The 24,392-nt window shown below is 37.3% G+C and overlaps 1 protein-coding gene across 2 annotated transcripts in view; it reads left to right on the top strand.

Moving 5' to 3' along the window:
- Window positions 1-24,392, top strand: part of phkb (phosphorylase kinase, beta) — a 175,610-nt gene that overhangs the window by 1,684 nt on the left and 149,534 nt on the right. For both annotated transcript variants that reach the window (XM_030161068.1, XM_030161073.1), the window contains exons 3-5: window positions 2,452-2,538; window positions 16,345-16,483; window positions 23,211-23,310. In XM_030161068.1, the coding sequence (XP_030016928.1) occupies window positions 2,452-2,538; window positions 16,345-16,483; window positions 23,211-23,310 (326 nt within the window). The remainder of the gene's footprint in view (window positions 1-2,451; window positions 2,539-16,344; window positions 16,484-23,210; window positions 23,311-24,392) is intronic.

Genomic DNA, 24,392 nt, shown 5'->3' with positions numbered 1-24,392 from the left:
TTAAACTCTAAAGCTCAATTTTCTCTAAATCATAAAAGTTTTTATTTTTTGAGGATAACAGTTTGTGTCATTCCTGGTTTCCAACAGCATTTTGGCTTCAGAATTCTTGGAAATAATATTGCATCTTTTGAATGGATATAGCAATCTGTTTTTAGGACTACACACTGTCCAAGCTCACAGACTGACAAAATAATAAATATTAAGAATTATTTAGTAGAACAGATCTGAAAAGGCATTTGCGTTACATGAAATTTTATTAGAACTTCCACTCTGTGAATTAGCTGTAGATCTTCAGACAAACACTACTTAAATTTTTATTTTGCTGGACAAATATTTTGTAGGAAATCTCATAACAGAGTGGAACTTGAAGAGTGTAATAAGTACGATTACATTTAGAAAAACATTTTGACAGTTCAAGCTTCTTTCAGATGAATTTTGTAGAAAAATATAACTACAGTCGCGGAAAAAAATATTAGACCACCCTTGATTTCTTCAATTTCTTGTTCATTTTAATGCCTGGTACAACTAAAGGTACATTTGTTTGGACAAATATGATGGTAACAACAAAAATAGCTCATAAGAGTTCAGTTTAAGAGCTGATATCTAGCCATTTTCCATGTTTTCTTGATAATAACCAAAATCACTTAAGTTCTTACATCAATAGCTATGGCATTGTACTGCCAAAAACGGTGCTTTTAGGCATTCCATGTTTTCTTTTCTGTCTGTTTTAGTCACATGATCCACACAGGAATTGGTACTTGATTGCATAACCATTGTTTTGGATGACTTGTGATGGTCTAATAATTTTTTCCGTGACTGTATATCAGTTCTCAAAAATGGTATCAATGGAATTGTAATGTATTTCCAAAGACAAAGAAAATCTTTTTGCACTATAAAACAACTGTTGTTTCCCCTGATGTAAGAGGTTGAGCAGAGACTGTTCAGTCTTGTCCATAACATTAAGATTATTTTGAAGTGTTATCATTTCATGGTTTATAGTTCTTGTGGAGGTTGATTGTAACATTAAATGCATATTGAATAAAAAGGTGTGTAAAAGGCAAAACCTGATTATAACTTACATTTATGTTAATATGTGACTGCTGTTAAAGAAAATATGAGTAGGTAAATCATACTTAGGCAAAAGTTACTGCACAACAGGGATGACTTATTTTAATGGAGCCTATTTCATTTGTATTAGTCATTTCTTTAAATAGTGAGAAACAGTCAATAGTATTTAAAACTATAACACTTTAATTTTATGGCAATAGGAAAACACAACATAAGATGGTTACATGGTTAAGCTCTTCTCCTTCTATTGCTTTAGCCACGTTCCCGGTTGAAGAAGGATAGTGAATAGAGTCAGAACCCCTCATGTTCTCTATAGTGAAATATAATGCATACTGTTGTAAAAGTGAAAGATGAAGTGAATCACAGTAAGTGCACAGCGGAGTGTTGTTGCACTCTGCCTCTCTGCTCATGTCAGAGGTCTGGATCACTGGTTAGTTTGTCATGGGGTTGCTTAAAGCCAGCCAAACAGCACTGACAGACAGCCCGCATTTGTCTGATTCTGTGTTAGAAATTAAACGGGTATATTGGACTCCCTTTATGCTCTTTTAAATGTGTTATCTTTAAAAAGCAATGGATTGGCTTTGTCCCCTGCAACTTTTAAGATGATGGAAATTATGGTAATTTCAGTCACAATGTGAATTTTTCTGTACCTGTGGTATTGACCCAGGGTCGAACCTATTAAAATGCAAATCTCAGCAAAGTGAAAAGGGCCTGAAAAAAGAGAAAATTTACCAGATGGGGGGGTTCCCTCGAACTTTTGCTTTCTTTCAGATCAGATGAAAAAATGTGCCCAGTCACATTAACATTTGAAATTTTAGCTTTTGTTCTGAATATTACTTTGTATGCCAGCCTTTGTGTTGTGGTGTTTTGCAGTGAGGAAAAAAATAGTGTTGGCATGTTTTTTGTTTCATTATTTTCTCTATTGTTGCATTTTCTGACACTCATTTCAATATCACAAAAAAATGAAGGTGAATTATTTCTTGCTGAAAAGGTAAAGGATGTTGAAATAAGAATAATTTAAAAAAGAACTGAGACATTTGCATTATGGCCACTTTGAAAAGTTGTTATCTTAGGTACCTTAGGCAACAATTTTTAGAATCACTAACCATGAATCTGGCTATAATTGCATTTGCAATTAAATGTGTGAAATGACACATTCTCCATCTAAAAGCTAAGACCAACAGGTTTTCTCCAGGAAAATCTCAAACCACCAAGATAAAAATCTATTACCCTTTATCCATTTGAAGTTCAGTCCAGTCTTTTATGAGGAGCAGGGAATTAACGAGGTTTTAACTGCACAGACTTCTAAAAAGATGGTGTAAGACACTATCTGTGCCATTAACACTAGTATAATAAATGTCTAATAGATGTGTCCTTCCTCAGGCTCCATCTATGAACCTCTTAAACTTTCCAATCTCCAGCGTGAGGGTGAGCCTCTGTGGGAGAAGTTGGACCGCTACTACAATGCCGGTAAGTTCTATTTTACATTCATTTGCTGGGAACTATAGGTTTGTATTGCAGAGTAATGCCAGACCAATAATTGTACCAGTGTACATTTGGGTTGGACGGATGGATAGCAATGGGCTCTATGCACAGCCCTACTACTCCCAGAAGTTAAGGCAGCTCCTTTATTTCCTGTCTTTCATTGTTGGACACACTGATTAATCCAGGTGTTCTGACCACAGTAATCACAACAAGAAGTAGCAGACATACCTGGATTAATCAGTGTGTCCAATAATGAAAGACAGGAAATAAAGGAGCTGCCTTAAGTTCAGGAAGTAGTGGGGCTGTGCATAGAGCCCATTCACAACACTGATAATGTGGGGGAGTATAGAAACTGACCACTTGCATCTTTTCAGGAACCGTACAGAAATATGACCATACTAGTGCACTGACCCGTGGGGAACCATATTAATATCGATATCTAGAGAGTGAAGCTAGTAAATGCGTTATTCCTGTTTTTAACTTAATTTTCCATCATGCAGTGAGGTACTGCATTTCCGGTCAACATTTCCCATCATGCAGTGGTCCTTGCCTCAGTGTACAGTCCACAGTTAGGGCTACTTGCATGGAGTGAAGCTAATAAATGTGTCGTTCCTGTTCTTTTTTTTTTTGGTTTGGTTTTGTAATTTTGAATATCACAAACCAAAAGCAAGAAGGAAAAAAAATGTAAAAGTAAAAACAAAACATTCATTTCCCATCGTGCAGCGTTGTACTGTGCTTCTGGTCAACCGAGCAATGTGACTGTAAGGCTATTATATTCCAAAATGACTAATATCTCAAATCTCTAAAATATTGGTCTTATCAACTTTCTGAGATATTTAATGTGGAAATAGGACTATTTTTCAACTGTAGGTCCCAAATTGGCCAGTTAAAAATGTCTCAATTTCTCAGAACTGTGCAAATACACACACACACACACACTCTCACACACACACACACACACACACACACACACACACACACACACACACAGATGCTCTGAGACCTTCTAGTATTATGATATAGATTAGCAAAATGTTAATGCAGAAATTATAATAATTTTGGGCTATGAAGTTCCAATTTCCTGCTTGGTGCTGTATCTTGGAAACACTGTTAATACTGTGGTGAAAGAAGAGCTTTATTTGACTAGAGTTTTACTTGCACCAAGTAAAAAGGCTTAATGTGAGCAACCCAAATCCATATCCGTGGCTGGAAATTATGTGAGATATTTTTGTTTTGGAGAAGTTAACTTAGGATACTGACACTTTCAACAAAAATAGGAAGAAATTGAATATTATATGTAAGTGACACTGAGACTGTCTAATTGGAGCTATGTACCGTTGTCATTCTGTACTACATGAATTCCAGACAACAGGTTATGTTGTGTGTTTTGTCATTGTATTTGTCTATTCATGCATTTTTATGAAAATTTAATAACAACTTCAGTTAAACAAGATATAATGGAGGTTTGTAGAGCTGGCAGTATGGGGAAAAAAGTACCCAGCATGCTCTACTTAAAACTAAACGACATCACATGTGCCCTGGCTGGACTCTGTTAGTGTGTGTGTGTGTGTGTGTGTGTGTGTGTGTGTGTGTGTGTGAGAGTGCGATGAGGGATGATGTCGATGTTAATACAAAGTCATTTTATTTATTTTATTTCTCAAAGTCTAAGACAGCAGGAATTCATATCACAGTGATCCTTGACTGGCATAAATGTCTGCATGTGGTGACAACTGACAGCAGAAAAAGGGAGCTATCAAACATGCAACATATGCTATCCAATTGAAAGGTGCAGTTGAAATGTTGAACCTCACAGTTGCCACATTTGCTTCTTCCTGTTTTGCAGCTTCCTGTATTGCACAAGCACACATACCTTAACACAAAGAGTTTATGGTACAGTCATTTCTCAATCATTTCCAACTCAAAAATACTGCATTTGCCACTTTTCTTTTTACATCCCCATGCCTGAAAGACCCACAAACTGATTTTGACTCGTGTAATGAGTAAAAGCTCAGCCTCTCGGTGGAAAAGACATATACACACTGGTTCTGATTGCTAAATTATTTTCTGCCTTGAGTAGCAATGTGATCTACTGAGATGTGAATCCCCACCTTAATGCTACACAAGTTAGCTCAAATGGGGACACTTACGATAACATCAACTGAAGCCAAATTGCAGGAGCTTAAAAGAGTAAAGGGGTGAATTTTTCATTGATATTTCCATCAGCTAGCAGAAAGTTAAAACCACATTAAACTGTAAAACGTGTTTTTTGAGCTGTAATTGGAATTATATGACCAAAGATGGTGATAATGCACATCCATCCATCCATCCATCCATCCATTCATAGATAGGTAAATCAATAGATATACTTTATTGATCCCAAACTGGAAAATTGAAGTGCAGCAGCAGCATGACAAACAGTAAAAATAGAATATAAGAATAACAATACAATTGAAGAGCAAACACACTATATACAATGTATTAGAAGTATATAAAAATCCATCCATCCATCTATCACTTCCTGTCCTGAAATCCTTTTGAGCCTAGACTAATAATAACATTTAGAAAGACTCTATGTCTGGAAATTTGTATAAAGAAATGAATGCACGCCTTGTAATTGGAGGTGTTAAGTCCACTTGTCTGTCTGTCAGATTCTGTAAAACCTCATTGATTTGCTGACCTGTTCATCTCAAGCGATTTTATTGTTCTGTTCAGATCCACAGGACTCACACAGGAGCAGTGATATTATGAGGGAGAGTCAAAAAGTTCTGACAAATGGAATTAATACATTTATTTTATTTTATTTAATTATTTATTTATTTATTTAATAGACCTCTCTGCCTTGAATATCACAGGTCCAACTGCTCCTGTTGGATTCACTCTTTCGATTGAATTTTGGTCTCTGGATCAAACTGGTAGATCTAAGTTTCATCCCTAGTGACACAGCACTCGTCTGAGAACTTTTTGACTCTTCCTTGTACTTCATAAAACAACAGTGTTGCTCAGTTCATTTGTTAATTCAGTTTCAATCTGGAATAAGGTATTAAAACACTACAGCGGCACAACAACACAGACTGCAGAATTGCTTCTTTTGTCTTTGAACTCTTATAGGTTTAAGAGCACTTTAGGGCTTCAGTTCTACATCTGAAAGGAATGTATGACAGTCAGTGAAAGCAGTGGAAATATGAGAAACGTTTCATTTTCATGGCAGGTCTTTCTCAGGTGCACAGTAAAAACAGTAGAAAAATTCAAACTACCCCTTTCAGAGCCTCATACGCTTCTGAATAAGTGTCTTTTGATTTTCTGTCATATGGATGTCCCTGAACTACTCCTGTCACACAACCAGACCTGAACAATTCAACACTAATCCCCACACTTTCAGCCTTTTTCTGATTTTGTAGCAATTTTCAGGATCACGGTATAGATGGAGGATAAAGACACACTTCAAGCACTAAATTTGGAATGAAAAAAGTAGGATTTAGTACTACAAGCCAATGCTAATGTACTTACCACAGCTGGAGATCTGCATGAATGAGGACAGGCCATTGTACCACAGATATTCTGCCTTAGAATTTTGGGAAACGCATATATTGTTAATAACATTAATGATAGTTGAGGTCTGGTAAGTAAGTAGCACTGGTGACATAATAATACCAGGGCGTTATAAGTTCATTTTAGCTGGATGCAGCTGTGATTGATATGATTAGCCTCGCCTGTGTTTGACCTGTGTGTTGTTATGCAAGTCACAGTTGGTGTTTGGAGGTAATAGACTTAGAAGCAGGGTAAAAAAAAAAGACCAAAAGAGCTCTCTGTATTTGCATCTGGCATGAAATAAGATGGTTTTTGTGTGATGGCCTTAGGAAAGCACACTAGAATTGCACAGTCAAATTAATAAATGTGTAGCCCAAGTGCAGATAAGCCTGCATGCTTCTTATAAGCAGATGGAGCTGGCTTTAGCGTGCAGAGTGCAGGATCATATGTCGCTGCTGGCTGTGTGTGGCTGTTAGAAGCTGGTAATGCAGCTCAGAATGCTGTCCCCATGGATCAGAGATGGTTTTTGCCACTGTGGACATAAGCTGGGCTTTGCTTCAATGTGGCACATCCTAACATAACAAAAATTCACTATACACCAGGCGAAACTGTGTCAACTTTACCTACAAATCCCAGATTACAAAATCAGCCCTGTAGTTACAAAACAAACGTCCATTGTTTGCAGCTCCACAGCCAGCTTCATTAGCTTCTGCCGATCTCTCTCCCTCTCTCTCTCTCTCCCTCTCTCTCTCTCTCTCTCTCTCGCTCTCTCTCTCTCTGTGCTTTAGCTCCAGCTTGCTTGCACTGGCTAATTCTGAGGCAACTGATTGCTGGATATTAAATAGTTTCAGGCCTGACAACTCCAAACAAGTTGCTAACAGAATTCAAATTAAGTCCCATCAGTCACAGGGAAGCTTAGAGCAGCAGAATGTGAGGAAGTGAACCAAAGTCTGCATCAAAGGGGGTTCCTGCTAAAAAAAAAAAAAAAAAAAAAAAAAAAAAAAAAGTGCCTTGACAATCTGCTCTGTAAATGACAAAATGCATGTAGTGACATCATGTGCTAGTTTTTTTTTTTTTTTTTTTTTTTTTTTAATATGTGATTCTCCATGACTACATTTAGTATTTTCCCAAATGCTGCATGTTATTATACTCACTTTCTACTGCAGAAAATCTTCTTAATGCCTACAAGTGCTAATGATTTTAACACAAGCCATGTATTACATAATGTTTAATTACACTGAATCTATCAATGGAAGAAAAATAGCATTTACAGATTTCTTTAAAGACTTAAGAACAAAATAACTACTACCTTTGCTCTGTAAATGACAAAATGCATGTAGTAACATCATGTGCAAGCTTTTTTTTTTTCTTTTTTTTTGTGATTCTCCATGACTACATTTAGTGTTTTCCCAAATGCTGCATGTTATTATACTCACTTTCTACTGCAGAAAATCTTCTCAATGCCTACAAGTGCTAATGATTTTAACACAAGCCATGTTTTACATAATGTTAAATTACACAGAATCAATCAATGGAAGAAAAATAGCATTTACAGATTTCTTTAAAGACTTAAGAATAAAATAACTACTACCTTTGCTCTGTAAATGACAAAATGCATGTAGTGACATCATTTGCATGACTACATTTAGTATTTTCCCAAATGCTGCATGTTATTATACTTACTTTCTACTGCAGAAAATCTTCTTAATGCCTACAAGTGCTAATGATTTTAACACAAGCCATGTATTACATAATGTTAAATTACACAGAATTAATCAATGGAAGAAAAATAGCATTTACAGATTTCTTTTAAGACTTAAGAACAAAAAAACTACTACCTTTGCTAGTGGTAAGCCTCAATATTTTTTGTGTGATTTATTATTTTGTGGCTGTTTGAGTGATGAAAAGTGGAAGATAACAGTCTGTTACCCAAGTGTGAGTCATGGATCATGTGATGAAGCATTGGTTTTTGACTGGAAACAGTTTTATTCACGGAAATACAGAGGGCTGATGTGACACAGCTCATTGGTCTAGTCTAATGAAGATGGGAAACATGTGTGCGCCTTGTACCATTCTGTTTTAATGTGCTGCTGTTGTCTGGTTGGTGGGTGTCCATTTGCCTGGATGTATGTAGCAAAAGACAGAAGACAATAACTGGAGCTTAGCGTGCAACAGGTGTAGCTCTCAGTTGGAACTGATTTGCTGCTATCAGCGTGCACAGCGTTGCCTCCAGCATCAGCTACATTGAAAGCCTTTTAGATTTACGGAGAAAAGCCTACGCCAGATTGCAATATGTTGAAAACACAGTGTTGTACATCGGGCTTTTTTTTTTTTTAATTGTCGTGTTGGGTGGTGGCTGGAAGCGCTTGTCCAATTCATGCAGGGAACAAAGCCAACATTGTTATCGCTGGCACACAGACCTGCCTGCCAATATACCTGCTTTCTTTCAGTTTCAGGGAGGAAAAAGGGTGGAGAGGGGTGAGGTTGAGTTGACAATGACAAATCAAACCCATTCTGTTTTTCCTCCTTTCTCTTTCATTGTTGTTTTGTTGCAAAGCCGCCCCCAGCTCAGTCCAAGGTGCCAGTATTAAGCCCAGACAGCCATCGTGTTGTTTTTCCGCTATCGAGTAAAGAATACTGCGAGATCATTTACCACCATCTCTCATAGTCCTCTCCCTCTCAGCCTCATTCTCTCCTCTCTTTTCACTCCTACACTGTCTCTATGGTTCCTTATTTATGTGGCAATGCGGCCACACTCCATTGACTCAGCCTGCTTTCTGATAAAACTGGAGGCAGAAGGCACTGTCGCTCTGCCGTCTGGATCACACCGATTAAAGACGGGAGAAAACAAGTTTTTTTTTTCTTCTTCTTCTTCTTTTTTCCATTATGAACTTGTCGCAAAACACGAGACCATCTTATCTGTTGTCTCTGTGTTTTTGAGTTGAAAATTTTTGATAATCGTCCTTCACCTCTTTTTCTTTTTTTTCCAGCTCATCTTATCATCGATATTCTGTCAAGTCAGTGAATGAATCTAAAACCCTCAAAACTTGACTGAGAAAACACAAAAACATAAAATGCCCAGTTGAGCTTGTGTTTTTTTCCCTAAAATTAAAAATGTTTCCTGCAGGATTAGAACTTGGCTTGAACTTTGGCGAATGTCGTAGCTAAATTGCGCTAAGATAAGCTAAGCATCACCTTCTACCTTTAGCGTTCTGCTAATCCACACCAATTAGATTTTTATCGATCTTCTCTTCTAATCTCTCTAAAACAAAGAAAATACAAAAGCATATTATCTGAGAAGTTGAAGTAGTCATTTATTGTAAAGTAAAGAGTGTTGAGTGAGTAAAGCTTTTCCAACTCTGTCAGCATTTTTTAGATCTGTAAAAAGTTGTTTTCAGTGCCCATGCATTTGTTTTTCATTTTCTAACTCATGTCACAGATGTTATATTGCAGGAAACATGATGACAGCATCAACAGGAGCAGAAAGAAAAGATTATTGTTAAGACTGACATGAAAAATGAACATCACAGTTGTGTATTTTTCATTTTTCTATGTCACAGCAGCTGTGGGATTCCACAGATAATGTCTCAGTCTTCCGATCTTCTACCCCACTTGTTTTTTTTTTCCTCTTTTCAATTTATCTCTTTTTTTGCCTTCTCATTATCTTCTTTCATTTTCTCTACGCCGTCAGTGCAGTGAAATGGCCCATTGTAAAAGAGCAGACTGTGTGCGTCTGAGACATTAGCTGCTGATTTAGTGGGACATTAGCTTGATGGATGGCTAGGCAGAAAACTCCCAACAACAGTTGATTTGCATCCAGAGAAACTTGCTGTTTGAGAATGAGCAGGGTTCTGCACTCTGTCCGTTGATGTTGTACATCAAATGATGACTTCTGGAGTGCTTAGAAGATGAAATCCTGAGTCCTGCAAAGTTCCCAATTGAATAGTACCTTGACTTATTTTACCTTAGATTTTCCCAAAATACCTTTAGGGGAAAAATGTAAAGATAGATCCAGGAACTAGTGTTAGACAAAAATTTAAAGTACTCACTACAAGTTAATTATGTTGATTGAAACTACACAATTAGAAACTGCAGATCCTTATTCTCTTAGATCATTTTAGTTCAGGGGCCACATACAGCACAATTTGATATCAAGTGTCCTGGACCAGTAAAATAATAGCATAGCAACCTATACATAATGACAACTCCAAATTTTTCTCATTATTTTAGTGAAAAAAAAGTAAAATTACATTATGAAAATGATTACAAACTACTTGTAAGGTGGTTAGTTGGTGTGTGAGATGATAAGTGGAGGTGACAAAGTAGCCAGAACTAAACTCTACATATGTATGTCAACCAAAGGAATGTGGGTAAAAACATTAGGCATGAAATCCAGTTCCAGATGATGGACTGGAAGGAGGCCAAGGGATTTTGGAGACCCAAGTCATCAGGTATTAAAGGACAAAGATAACAAAGATTCAATGAGAACTTTGCTGCATGTCTCCCAGCGCTTTTCGAATAAAGACTGACCAACAGAAGATTAATGTATCAGTGTCTTTTGTTCATAATATCCAGAAGTTGATCCTATCACTACCCTTATGACCTGAACAACCACTGGTTGCAGTCCATCTGCATGGGCACAAAATGTGACAGGAGTCTGGAATTGAAAAATATATTAGTTAACTTTATAATTTAAACAATTTGCCAAGATTTAGTGATATGATTCTGTGTTTTTTTTTTTAATCAGTAGCTCCCTTTATTTTTGAGAAAACAAGAAATATGTCAAAAAGTGCTCAGAATACTTCATAAAAAACTCCATTCTCTAGATCCACATCAGGACCATCTATTGGGAGGTCAGCAATATGGTACAGACCTTCCCTGAACTGACTGCAAGATGTGCTGTCAGTTGTTAGACAGAGGCATGGACAAACAGACAGATAGACAGACGGGCAATATCCTGGCAGGGCAAGGCTAATAAAAAAAATCCAATTGGAAAAAAAGGAGGTGAAATCAGCTTCATTTCTTCATTTTCCCCCTGTGACCTTTAATAAATAATGTTTGTTTTTTGTTTTTTTTGTTGTGGTTTTTTTAAAATATATTTGATGGTCATTCATTCTTTCATTTCACCTTTTTCAGCAAATGTAAGTCAAGACAGTCTTCGTAATGCCTGAAAATTAACACTTAAGCAAAATAAATAAAACTAGAAAAGCACTTGGAGAGCGCAGACCTCAGCCAAGGCAGATCAGTCCCGCCCCCCCCCCCCCCCCCCCCCCCCGATCACCATCAAAATGTAATCATTTGTTCCTTGTGCCTGTATCAACATTTCCTGAAAATTTCATCAAAATACTTCCATAACTTTTTGAGTTATCTTGCTAAAAGACAAACAAACAAACAAGCAAACAGACAAACAGACAAACCCCGATGAAAACATAACCTCCTTGGCAGAGGTAATAAAACTAGTCACTTCTGTGAATTAAAACATTAAAACACAACTACATATAATCTTTAAAAGAATGAAAGGAAAACTGAAGTCAAAATCAAAATAGACAGAGTGTCTAAATAAAAATAAAAATGAATCATCTGAGCTTCATGGAAACAACCATGTCCTAGAATTACAGAATCTGTTATAGGATCTTGCGCTATCTCAATACACTTATGTCTCTAACAGGGAACTCTATCGACTGCCGCTTCTTCATGCATTTATGTTAACAAGACAGACAGTGCTTTAAGATGAGCTGACATGGGATTACTGTGGTTTCTAGAGAGTGTGTTAGCTAATACATCTTGCAGCCTTTCACACAATACCACTAATGCATCTGCAGACGAAATGAGACGCCGCCCAAAGGCACCGTCCTATTATTGGTTAACATGTATAACCTATATAACGCAAAGCAATGCAGATGAACCCGGAGCGGGGGATACATTATCTGTGGGTGCATGTGTCTATGCATTTAATTTACTCTACTCTTGAGACAAACAAGTCTTTACAAGGGCACAGTTCCTTCATTCAGGGTATCTGTGTCTGCACATGAGTTGATTCATAGTCAGAGTTCATCTATACAAATGAAGTTAATTTAATAAGTCTGTGGTTAATACAAATAGGACGTCCTGAGACTAGTAATCTTACAAATGCATACGTGTGTATGCACGGCAGCGGACAGTTCATTAGTTCCTGGAGGTGGACTATCTCAGAGGGTTTATTAATATTCTGTCTAATTCACCCTATCAACCTCTTTATCTCACTGCCAATGTGACTGTCACCTTCAATTGACCAATACACACACACAAACATGCACTCAAACACATACACAGCACGATTCCATCTACTGTCACACACATACACACCTCTTTTCCGACCCTCTCTCTCCTGATCAGTAATTCCTTCCGTCCCTCCATCACTCCTTTCCTCTGTGTCTTTTCTTTTGCTCGGTAACAAATGACAGTGCAGAATGGATGTCCCCTTCATTTGCACCGGCATAATGTGCTGAAGAAAAATGAAGTGATCCCTCCAGACAGATTAGTCATCAGTGAGGGGACCTCTATGGGAGAAGATGTGTGTGTGTGTGTGTGTTTTGACGTGTTTGTGCATGTGTGTGTATGAAACAGATACATTACTTTCCCGGAGGCCTTCAGTTGGAGTATGTAATATTTCAGCACATATTATTGGAAGGCAGCGATCTGTTCGTATTAGGAACTTTCATCTATTGTTCTGTCTCAGTAACTAATGCTGAACATGAACTTTACCAAATTTGAGCCGCCTGAGTTTATCTTCAGGTGTCTAGTTAGTTTAATCAGACTCTCACTGTCACGCTCCAAGCTGGAGAATCTTCCCCCTTATTTTTCAAAGACATACCCTTGCCCGTTGCATACTGTTCATTACCGTTAAGGTTTTCAAGGTCTGAAGTGTAAGCCTTGGCCAAATGCATTCAAATTATTTTCTTCGTCTTACTTTCACAACTCTGAACTTTTCATTTTCACTCACACATACACACCTACGCATATACATACTAATAATAATAGCCAAGGGAATTTTTCATTTCATATATTCATTTTGGCACATTCTCTGTCAAAAGTTTGCATATATTTTGATAGTATACTCTTTAATTTTCTCAAATCCTTGCTACAAATGCTTAGAGTAACCTTCATTATGATTGAAAGTAACTATTTGCAGTTGAGGAAGAGCATCTGAAGGCATTTAACCAAAGTTTCCTGTAAACCTCCGACCCCCACTGTGTATTTTCTGTTAAGACAACATTTAATGCATAAAGCTGATACCAGACCAAAACCAAAATCAGTACTTTGATGCACTTATTATGCCATTATGTTTTCTGCAAGGAGCGAGATGTGGTGTTAAAGGGTAAATGCAGTGCACCCAAATGTAACACGAGAGGAAGTTCGGCGGCTTATTTCTTCATTTCCACTAGAGAAGCAGTGGAGGTCATTCACTCTAGTATGTCAAAAGTGTTTTAAATAAATATGTGAGTATTCAGTTTATTTCGGAGGAGCATCAAAGGTCAGGATCAACTACGGAATGTATTTATAGAGTCGGAATACATTTAGTGTTTTGCTCAAGTGTACATGAATAGACAGGATATGATTCATCAAAGCAGAATGTCACTACTCTAATTTCTGGTTTGTGATGAAACTAATGAATGCACTTAATTACTGTCATGTCAGTTAAAGTTTGTAAGCGGTAAAAGCAGCAGGTTGTGTGAAACATGTTGCAAGCTTTCTCAACTTCATGTTTTTATGTTGAACTCACTTAACTCATAAAAACCCAGACAGTCACTGGCAACCAAAATCATCTACCAGTCTAAAATATTTAATAACTTCCGATCCACTGAACCTATTAATCCATGTAAATAATTGGTCTAAAATGCGGTTTGTCGCCTTTTCATGGTCATCAGATATGACCCATTTGGACGTTCAGAGGCTCCATAGCGAACATGGAAACACCATCACCCTCTACAACATTGATTCACCAGTAAAACCCATGAAGTTTGATAAATAACAGTAGTTGGAGACACTTGTTTTATGTTCATTTAATGATATATTTGCGGATAAACTCACTTTTTCTTCAGTTTTCTCTATTTCTGACCTAATAACCCTCAACTTTACTCTGAGCTTTTACGAACATCTACATGATCAGCAAATTAAATACAGGAAAATTGATTTTCTCTTTAAAAAACACAAAGGATAATATTGCAATATATGATGATAAAACACTTCATAAAGGTTAAATAGAGAGAAATATTCATTTTTTTAATTACCACAAAAGTAGCACTGGGTTAAACACTGGTCCCAGTGCAGCTGATATTCCACTACAGTTACTTTAGTCTCAGAAACTTGGCACACTCCAGTTTGTTTTAGCTACATTTACTGTATTTTTCTGCAAGTCACATTATTATATTTGCTGCTTAATTCACAGCAGAGTTTTCATCTCATGCCAACCTTCTCTGCTCAACCTCTTTCAGCTTAATGAAACAGAATTACATTTAAATGAATTTTTAGCCACAGCTGTATAGTCACAGGTCAGGCAGTAGCATCACATTATAAATAGTGCTGTCAAACTATGACAATTTTTAATCAGATTAATCACAGGGTTGCTGTGGATTCATTTCAATTAAATCATGATTAAATATCATGAATTTTTTATTTATATTAATTGTGATTCATTTTGCATGAACAAACAGAATCAAGAAAGAAGGGAATATATATGCACTTAACGTGTTTGTTGCAAGCTGGGCGACGCATTAGCTTAAGTGTTAGCAGAATTCCAGGCTAACATGTTTCGCATTACTGTGGTATTTTAAGATGGAAGTGCTTTGGTGAAAAAAAAAAATCCTTCCTCCAGAGTGTACATAATACTTTGTCAGTTGACTGTTCCGTCTTTGTTTTTTTGTCCTCATATTTCCATCCAGAGGCCAACGTACTGTTTAGCGTCCTCCATCTTTATGGGTTGGTTCTGCTGTCTGTCACTGCCAGATCAACTGCCCATTTGTTCATGCGTGACGCTAACTCTACTTGGACAAACTGCCTGAAATGCGTTAGCAGAGACGTTCAGAGTCATTTTGGACTGCAGATGGGTTAATTGCATTAACATTTTTATCAGATTATGTTTATGTTTATGCATTTGGCAGACGCTTTTTTCCAAAGTGACTTACAGGGGAAAACCAATCAAATCACTCAATCAATCAAATTTTATTTATATAGCGCCAGATCACAACAAAAACGTTATCTCATGACACTTTATATATAGAGCTGGTCAAAACCAGACTCTAAGCCAATTTACAGAAACCCAACAGAATCCTCCAGGAGCAAACACTTGAGACTGGTGACAGTGGCGAGGAAAAACTTCCCTTTAACAGGCAGAAACCTGGAGCAGACCCAGACTCCTGGAGGATGGCCGTCTGCCTTGACCAGTTGGGGTTAAAGAGAGAGGGTAAAGGAAGAGAAAAAGAGAGAGCAATAGAGATAGAGACTGGGGGAGAGGGGGAGAAGGGGGGAGTAGGGGGAGACACATGGAGGCAGTTGAGGATAAGTGAGTGATGATGATGAAGGCAGGAGAGAGGCAGGACCACTGCAGCAGGTCCAGAGATAATCCTGGGAAAATCTGCAATAATCCTGGGAAAAACCTTATTAAAATATTTAAAATGGAATGTCTGACAGTGCTAGGGCAGGAGGTGCTCACAGAAGAGCTGGGTCTTCAGGAGCTTCTTGAAGATTAATCATGATGATGGATTAATCTGTGTTAATGCGTTAATTTTGACAGCCCTAATTATAAGAAATGTTATGTTTGCTTGGGAGCTTGTATGTGCCAGAAAAACATTGCGTTCCCAAACTTACAACTTACAAACTCCTAAGAGGGTGAAAAAATCCCATAAGACCAAAATAAATGATGTACTAAAAGCTCCCGAGACCAGTTGATATAGAAAAATGAAGCAAACTGTCAGCACGGTGGTTCCGACGCACAAACATCTACAAACTCTATCAAAAATACATCTGGTAGAGATTGATGTAGGTGTGAGGGAAATGATGCTGCTTATGAAACCGCATTACCTCTGAGTGTAGGAGTGAAAAACAGATAAGCACAGATCGAGACTGTGTTCGGGGACATCGAAGAGGGCACGCCGCTAAAAACAACGGAAACATTTGTTGTATTTTACCCAAGTAGTGCAGATGTGAGGAGATAATTACTAATGTTATTTAGAAGAGGACAGTTTATTCACCACCCCCACTGTTTTTCTCTGTCCATGTTTCCAGTGAAGACAACTATTCTGAACTACCAGAGTCCCACCACTGGCCTTTTCCCAGTGAAGACATGCTCCACCTGCAAAGAGGCCAAGGTGCGGGACTCCCTGTACTGTGCTGCAGGTGCCTGGGCCCTGGCTATGGCCTACCGGTTAGTAAACAACACACACATACACAATTATTAAGCAAAATCTGTGAAAAATTAAGTTTATTTTCCACCGCATGCTGTGATTTCCACTGCATTTGCTTTGGTTTGAACAGGCAAATTATAAGTGGTCTCCCTTTCTTTCTTTCTTTCTTTTTTTTTTTTTTTTTTTTAAATGAAATGATAATTGGTCGACATAGTATCTCCTATTGTTTTTTAATGATTATTTTTATTATATCCCAAGAGCTATTGGATGATTTTTGTGCAGACAGTCATGGCTCTTCAATTATGCAGCCTAAAGGATTTGCACATACGCTGAATTTTCATTTGAAAATCTTCTTCAGAATGAGTTGTGATATCCTTAATGACTGGCCTATTAGCATCTGTAAAGCTCACTAGTTGCATATAAACAATGTTAATTTGTGAGCATTGAAAGGGAATAGGTGGATACAGACAGAACCTATGAGCAGGGTTCATTTCCCCTGGAAGTGCTATCTGTCTCTTGGCTGTAGCTTTTTATTTAATAGCCTGCCTCTTTTATCTCTTCAGTACTCGAAATGTTGAACTAGACCTTTTAAGAAGCATGTAAGGCCAGTTTACATGAAAACTTCCAAAGTATGACTATATTCTGGATTTGACAGGTGTTGTGTGCTCAGCATAATCTGTCTGGATATTGAGATTTAGGCCTTTTTACGATTAGATAGTAAAATAAATGGCTAATGGATGATAACATTTATGAAAAAAATAGTTAAAAAAATTAAATATGGGGGATATTTTTTCCTTATTATTCCAATTTTATGAGGGATGTTTGGATATGTGTGCAGCAAATTTGGAAAATGAATTTAATTTGCATGTTTTACTGCAGATTGTGACACAGCACATAAACAGGATTATGGATATAAGCAAATATGGAAAAGCCGACCTTTTCCTGAAGGTGTTTGAAAGAACTAAATTAGGGGGGTTGTGTTCTCCTAGTGGAAGGTCTGCCACCAGTAGAAAACATTGAAAAAAATACAGTTTTTTAATGGAGTGTGCACAACTGCATGTGAACAAGGAACAGATTATTAGTAGAATATTAATTTTCATTAGCCATGTAAACAGCTTATTCAAACTCGTATTCCTTTCTGAAATGGGACCATATTTTGTGCATGTAAATCTACTCATATTCTGGGTGCTTTCTCACTTTTACAGATAGTGTTATGCAACAAGGAAATGACACCTGATGTTATGCGCACATCAGCTTTTCTTAAGAAGGGCTACATATTATGGAATGGGTATTTTTACATCTGTATGAAATATTAGTTGCATATGTTGTAGCCCAGAGGTGACAAACATACGGCCCATGGGTCCAAACCGGCTCATCAAAGGTTCCAATCCAGCCCATGGGAGGAATTTTTACACAGAAGATATTATGTCAAGGGTGTTTTAGGTCCGAACTCCAAAATTTGACCAATATGCTGCCTCTTATTAAATATTTTGTGTATTTGTAGAACCACTGTGATCTGTAAGTTGTAATGTACATGTGTAAATGATAAACTGAGACATAATATTGTTAAAACTGCACTTATTTTTCTTTAGATATTTCAGGTTGTTCATAGTTATTCACATTTTTTTGAAAGGATAGCTTGTGTTTGTTTGTTTGTTTTTTTCTTTTTTGCAATAAAACACACAGACAAAATTTAGAGATGTCATTATTAACAAGTTATGTTATTATTTTACCGGTTCGGCCCACTTGAAGTCAAATTATGCTGTATATGGCCCCTGTCGTAAAATGATACCCCTCTTGTAGACATATTGCACAATGAGTTTATTATGTATTTCTAGTAAAGGTGGTGGAAAACTGGATGAATAAAAATATCCATAGAGTATCCTTAGAAAATTATGTATAAAACAGACCAGAAGATCCCATTCACATTTATTTTTTCCTCAGTGTTTCACAGTTTCCCACCCCACTCTATCCCCTCATCTCCAACTTAAGGTTTCATTCTCTTCTTTTCTGTTTTATGCTTGTTCTTAAATCGACAGCTTTGCTTTTTAACCACACTGGGATTATTGGTTGAGGAAAAACACATTGGAATTTCACCAAGGCCTCAAACTCCTTTATCAACTACCCATGCTCCTGACAGAAGTGTTCCTGTGTGATTACTTTCTGGCGGGGGGGACACTTTTGCCAAATGAACTTGTAATAAGACAGAAAGAATGGGAGGGGTAGAGAAAGAGGGAAGATACGAGTAGAGACAGATACTCAAGGAGAAGAAGATAGGAGTCGGTGGTGGTGGTGGTGGGGAGGGGGGGGATGGCGACGTGGAGAAAGACTAAGGAAAGAAATGAGATTGAGGGGAAAGACAGGGAAGGGTAAAAATAGAGTCTACTGCAGCAATGTGACCAGCGGCATATCCCAGTCATCAGTCATGGCTGCCTCCTATTAGAATTGTCACTGGGATTTAATTAAGATGATTCTCATCTGACAGGCTTGGCTAGTGCCATTACTTACTTCACACTTTGCTGCTGTGGCTGTGAGAGAGAGAGAGAGTGAGAGAGAGAGATGCACTTACAAGACTGGCAGCTGGATGTGCTACAAAGTCCAAGGCAGAACTTTATCGACCACCTTTGCCCGTCACATTTAAATTTGTTATTAAATTTTTTTGCTTTATTTGTTATACGTGCATTAGTAGGCAATTCATCACCACCAGCTCCTGAGATGACTTTCCAGTGTGATCTTGTAATTGTGCGACCTCTCTGACACCCACTATATTTCCTTGATTAACTGTAATTAAGTTTAAAGTGATGGTTGTGTCACTGTTGCCTTGAGTGTTGTATCAGCTCATGCATATTACAACACTGAATACTTTTGGTCTGGCTAAGAATGCCCAATGAAGTACTTTAAAAACTGGATGTGGTAAAATTAAAAGCTGCCTTCTGTGTCCTCCGCTTGCACTCAGAGGGTCAAATCTACGTAGAAAAAAAAAAAAAAGAAAAAAAAAAGACAGTGTGATTAATGTGTCTCATACCGCTGAAATTTAAACAAGTTTCACCTCAGCTTCTCTGTCAATACCCAAAGTCATTATTAGCATGACCTCTGTCCTGTGCTCTCAGATCTGCCAGCCCCTCTAGGAATGCGCTGACTGCTACTGTAGTCACTGCAACACTAATTGATTGACTTTTAAGTGCTGCCTTATTAGCATTACTCTCTTTAAAGGTACACAGGGTACTGCAATTTAAAGTAAATGTTTATTTGAATTCAATCTTAATGTAATAGAGTTCCACTCAAAATGTATTATGGATATATTAAACATTTATTTATTGCTAATTAAATGTTTTATGTTTTAAAATCATGTTGGATATTCCAAAACTGGATTTACACTGCAAGCTTTAGTAGTGTTCATGCCGTTTCCTTTAGTAAAAATACTGATACACACACTGCAGGGGAAAAGAAGTGATGTATATTCTAAGCACTACTTAAAAATAAAGAGTAACTATTATCAAGTAGTTACTATGCAATGAGCCATGTCAGTGTTTTACTGGGACATACGCATTTAGGTTCTCATTAGTGCTCAAGTATATGATGGATATTGTATATTGAGTTGTGATGAATATCAATTAATATCAATCTATAGTGATGTAAAAGCTGCTTGAGTGCTTTTTTTGTTACTGTTAAAACTTACATTACATGGCAAAAGATCAAATCTGTATTGGATTTAGAATCACGGGAGGAAACTGACTCTAATCTGATCTTTTCTCTCATTTGTGGCTCAGATTAGTTTTTCTCATGACAGTGTGAACAGCACAAATCAAATTGAATCAAATCTACAGCTCTGGAAAAAATAAGAGACCACTGCAGTTTCCTCTGAAATCAGCATGTCTGCATGTATGACAGACATTCCATTCCTGTGTCTGTTGAATTCCAACACAAACACACCTTATTCTACTGAATAAACACCTGATCCATGTCTTATTTAAGAAGGAGAAGTATAAACACCACTACTGGGGCCATCACTATCTTCTTGCAGTAGGCAAAAACAGTGCTATTAGTACCACAAAAGTAACTAGAATCCAAAAATAACTATTGAACCTACACTGGTCTACAATTTTTTAGAAATGATTTGCTTCAGAGATTATATGTGCTAAATGTTATGTATTTGAATAAGATTAATTGGAAAATAAATGACAAAAGTGCTGGTTTGCTGATGTTTTCAAGGTATATGATTAAGTGTTATTACACATATATATTGGTTTATGTACATTTATATAATAGTTTTATAAATCTTCCACTAAATAGAACCTGTAAAGTGAATGTATTCTAATGTGCAGACAGTGTTTTGAAGTAGATCTTGTAGCTCTGAGACAGATATTCCTTTTGAGTCAAACCCATTCTCTTGTTAAGTCTTGAATTTCACATTTTGACCGAAGGCTGTATCTTGGAAAGTTCAGCCAACCAGCATTTTGTACTTGATTTTTCTTTATCAGTGACTCTCATGTGGTAAAATTTCATTACTTTTATTCTGGAAGCATTTTCCTTGCAGACCAGTGCTATTGGACTTCTGCTCTGACAATGTTCCCAAACTCTGAGGACTGGTTCTTCTATCAGGACAATGCTCCTGGCCTTAGCTAGGTCAATAAAGGTGTGGATGACAGACCACCAGATGAAGACCCTGTCATGGCCGGCCCAATCTCCAGACCTGAACCCACTTTGAAAACTTCTGGAGGAAGATGGATGGTCACAAGCCATCGAACATTGCTGAGCTTCTTGAATTTCTCTGCCAGGAGCTGCATAAAGTCATCCAACAGCAATGGTGGAGAGAGAAGACACGTGAAAGCTGTCATTGAAAATCAGGGTTATTCCACCAAATATAGATGTCTGAACTTTTCTTAAGTTACAACGTTAGAATTGTGTCATTTAGAAATCAGTATGAACTGGTTTTCTTTGCATTATTTGAGGTCTGCATGTTTTTGTTATTTTGACCATTTGTCGTGTTCTGCAAATACATGCTCTAAATAACAATATTTTTATTTGGAATTCAGGAGAAATGTTGTTGGTAGTTTAGAGAATAAAACAAAAATGTTCATTTTAGTCAAACACATACCTACAAATGGTAAAATCAGAGAACGTGATAATTTTGCACTGGTCTCTTACTTTATTCCAGAACTGTATTAATTTCTGTTCAGAGCTTTTTCAATGTGTGGTCCTGAATTAGATACTTATTTGACCTTTTTCCAAGAAGATCTCAGTCTGAATATTCAGATTGTAATTCATGCATCTTTTACATCATTGCAAATTTTGAGATTCATCATAGTTCTGCCTTGAGGGGCTTACTCTTGTGCTATAAAGTGTTAAAATGCAGCAGTAAAATGGATCCAAAACATTAGATACAGTATAATAGTGACACACTTACATATTTTACCTTGAAATTAGGGTTTTAAAAGCACAACCTGCTCTTGTAGTGGAATATTTTCACTTTGTATGTTAGTATTTTTACTGAATAATCTGAACACTTCTAACTCCACTACCTTTGTGCATGAAGCTCAGTTTGGGATTGGGATTAATTTACACGGATCTGTAAAATTGGCCACAAAAAAATTTAGCAAATCAGATGTGAGCAAAGATAAGAATGGAACACTGAAGCCGTCAGTGATCAGTTTGGACCTATAGCCCTTATTACTTAGGTGTCCTTAGGTCTATGAATTTATGTAATGTTATTTTCATTTCTCTGTTATTATTATAAATGCATTTAAGAATTCCCTAAATTGCAAGTTCTGCAGTGGTCGAAGATGTATTCAGATCCTGCTTCAGCTGAACTCATTTTAACAACTGTATCTACTGTTATGTCGTCAAATCTGCAGCGATGCATCACACTCAACAAGATCATATTTTCTTTGAAGTGTCACTGTTCTGTGAGAGCCATATATCACTGAAAAGTCAACTTTTCATGAAAAAAACAACAACAACAAAACAGGGTTGTTTTCAGCTGTAACAATGTATTTTTACATTGAGGGTTTAGTCAAAGAAGAAAAATGTTTTCAACCCATAATGGAACATTTCATCCAGTTTATGACAAATGTAAATAATAACTGTCAGGCAAATATTGTGAAGTAAAAAGTGTTATTTTGTCCTTGAGATGTGGTGGAATAGAAGTGTAAAGCTACCTAAAATGGTACAGATAGCTCACATTTGCACTTTTTCTACACATCTGACTTATGTTTGCTGTCAGACATTGAAGTGATGTAGTAATCTTCCAAGATCATATAATTTTCCAAAAATCATGGGAAAGAATGCTTCTAGGACGCAAAAAAAGAGTTTGTTCGTGGTGCTCTTTGGAAAGAGGGATTCATTAAGTAGATGACAAACAGGAAGAAAACTCTAAGGTGCTTTCTTTAAGCACTAAAATGACTTTATTCTCATGGCATGGTCATGTATATATCTTAACGTCTATATATTGAAAACATAGTACAACAGAGCAATCTCTCACTGAATCGCCAGCCATACACATAAGGTTTGTCTTAAGGTCTATATATGACCATGGCATGTTGAGAATAAAGGCATTTTAATGGTTAAAGAGAGTGCCTTGGAGTTTTCTTCCTGTATGTCATCATATAATTTTGTTTTGTTAAATGTTAACTTATAAAGACAAAGGCCAAACCCACAGACTAAATAGATAAAGCAGCGGATATATAGGAGAATTATCTCTCTCTTTTTACTGGAGTTTTTTATCTCATGATCATCTTTTCTCTACAGGCGCATCGATGATGACATGGGCCGGACTCATGAACTGGAGCATTCCGCGATCAAGTGCATGAGGGGAATCCTCTACTGCTACATGAGACAGGCTGATAAAGTGAGTTTTCAGCTTGTGTCCACTCCACTCAACACACTGCAGGCTTGCGTAACAGCACCCCGCAATTACACACTGTATTACTGATCAAAGGTGCTATGAATCAAAGCCTCTCAATCCTGGAGCACTGGACACATTCACATCTGCCTCCTCTTTCATAGCATCATCACAGTAAATGACAAAGGGAGCTGGTAGCTTTAGTCCTAAGGGCTTAATAAGTGGCAATCTGTTAACTGCCAAAAGACTTTTGATCCAAAGGGGGACATTTCACGGCCCCTCTGCAACTTGATGCATGTTCAAAGAACGTTATAAATGAAATGCGGTGAGACATACCATTTTATTATGAACCCAGAGCAGAACCTTATACATGATGTCTTCTGTGTCATTACTTTTTGTCCTATATCTTTAATAGAGCCGCCTGCTGTGTCACTGTGTACGTGCATGTGCATGTGCAGCGTGTGCCGTCGAAAGCCATTATGTTTCATCTTGCCTCGACCTTGACGACCTAATTTAGGGGAGAGCTTTTCTGTGTCTTAATTACAAAGCTGCGTTTACACAGTTAATTACACAGAGCAATGTTCTTACGGCCCTGTCTTCAACACTTATGGAGAACATGGCATTTTTAATGGAGGCATGACATGGGGCCACTGCAGGGCAAGTCTCAGAAAGTAAAAACAGCAGCTGGGCCTCACTGTCTGCCCAAAGCACCGCATATAAGGGACCACAGGACGTGCATTTACTGCCGGTTTAATTTTTCTAAGTGGAAAGGTTTGTCTTTTTAATTGTTACAAATTGTCATTTGCGAGGGTTAATTTTGAAAATGTCCTCCTGTGTGAAATGTGGTCATAGGTCATTTGAGCAGACAGATTCATAACGATCAGTGAAATTGCAGGAAATCTAGAGGTCGTTCTCTTTTAATGATTAAATGACAGGTTGGAGGAAGACATAAAGATGAGGTCGGGATGAATTAGGGATGGACCGATCTGACTTTTTCCAGTTCTAATAAAAATACTGATACCTGCGCCCTGGGCTTTAGCCAGTCATACGAGTGTTTAATAAACCATAACAGATCATTATTTTATATT

The sequence above is a fragment of the Sphaeramia orbicularis genome, chromosome 3 (genome assembly GCF_902148855.1).
Source record: "Sphaeramia orbicularis chromosome 3, fSphaOr1.1, whole genome shotgun sequence".
Classification (NCBI taxonomy): domain Eukaryota; kingdom Metazoa; phylum Chordata; class Actinopteri; order Kurtiformes; family Apogonidae; genus Sphaeramia; species Sphaeramia orbicularis.
This window is presented reverse-complemented; position numbering and strand designations above follow the sequence as displayed.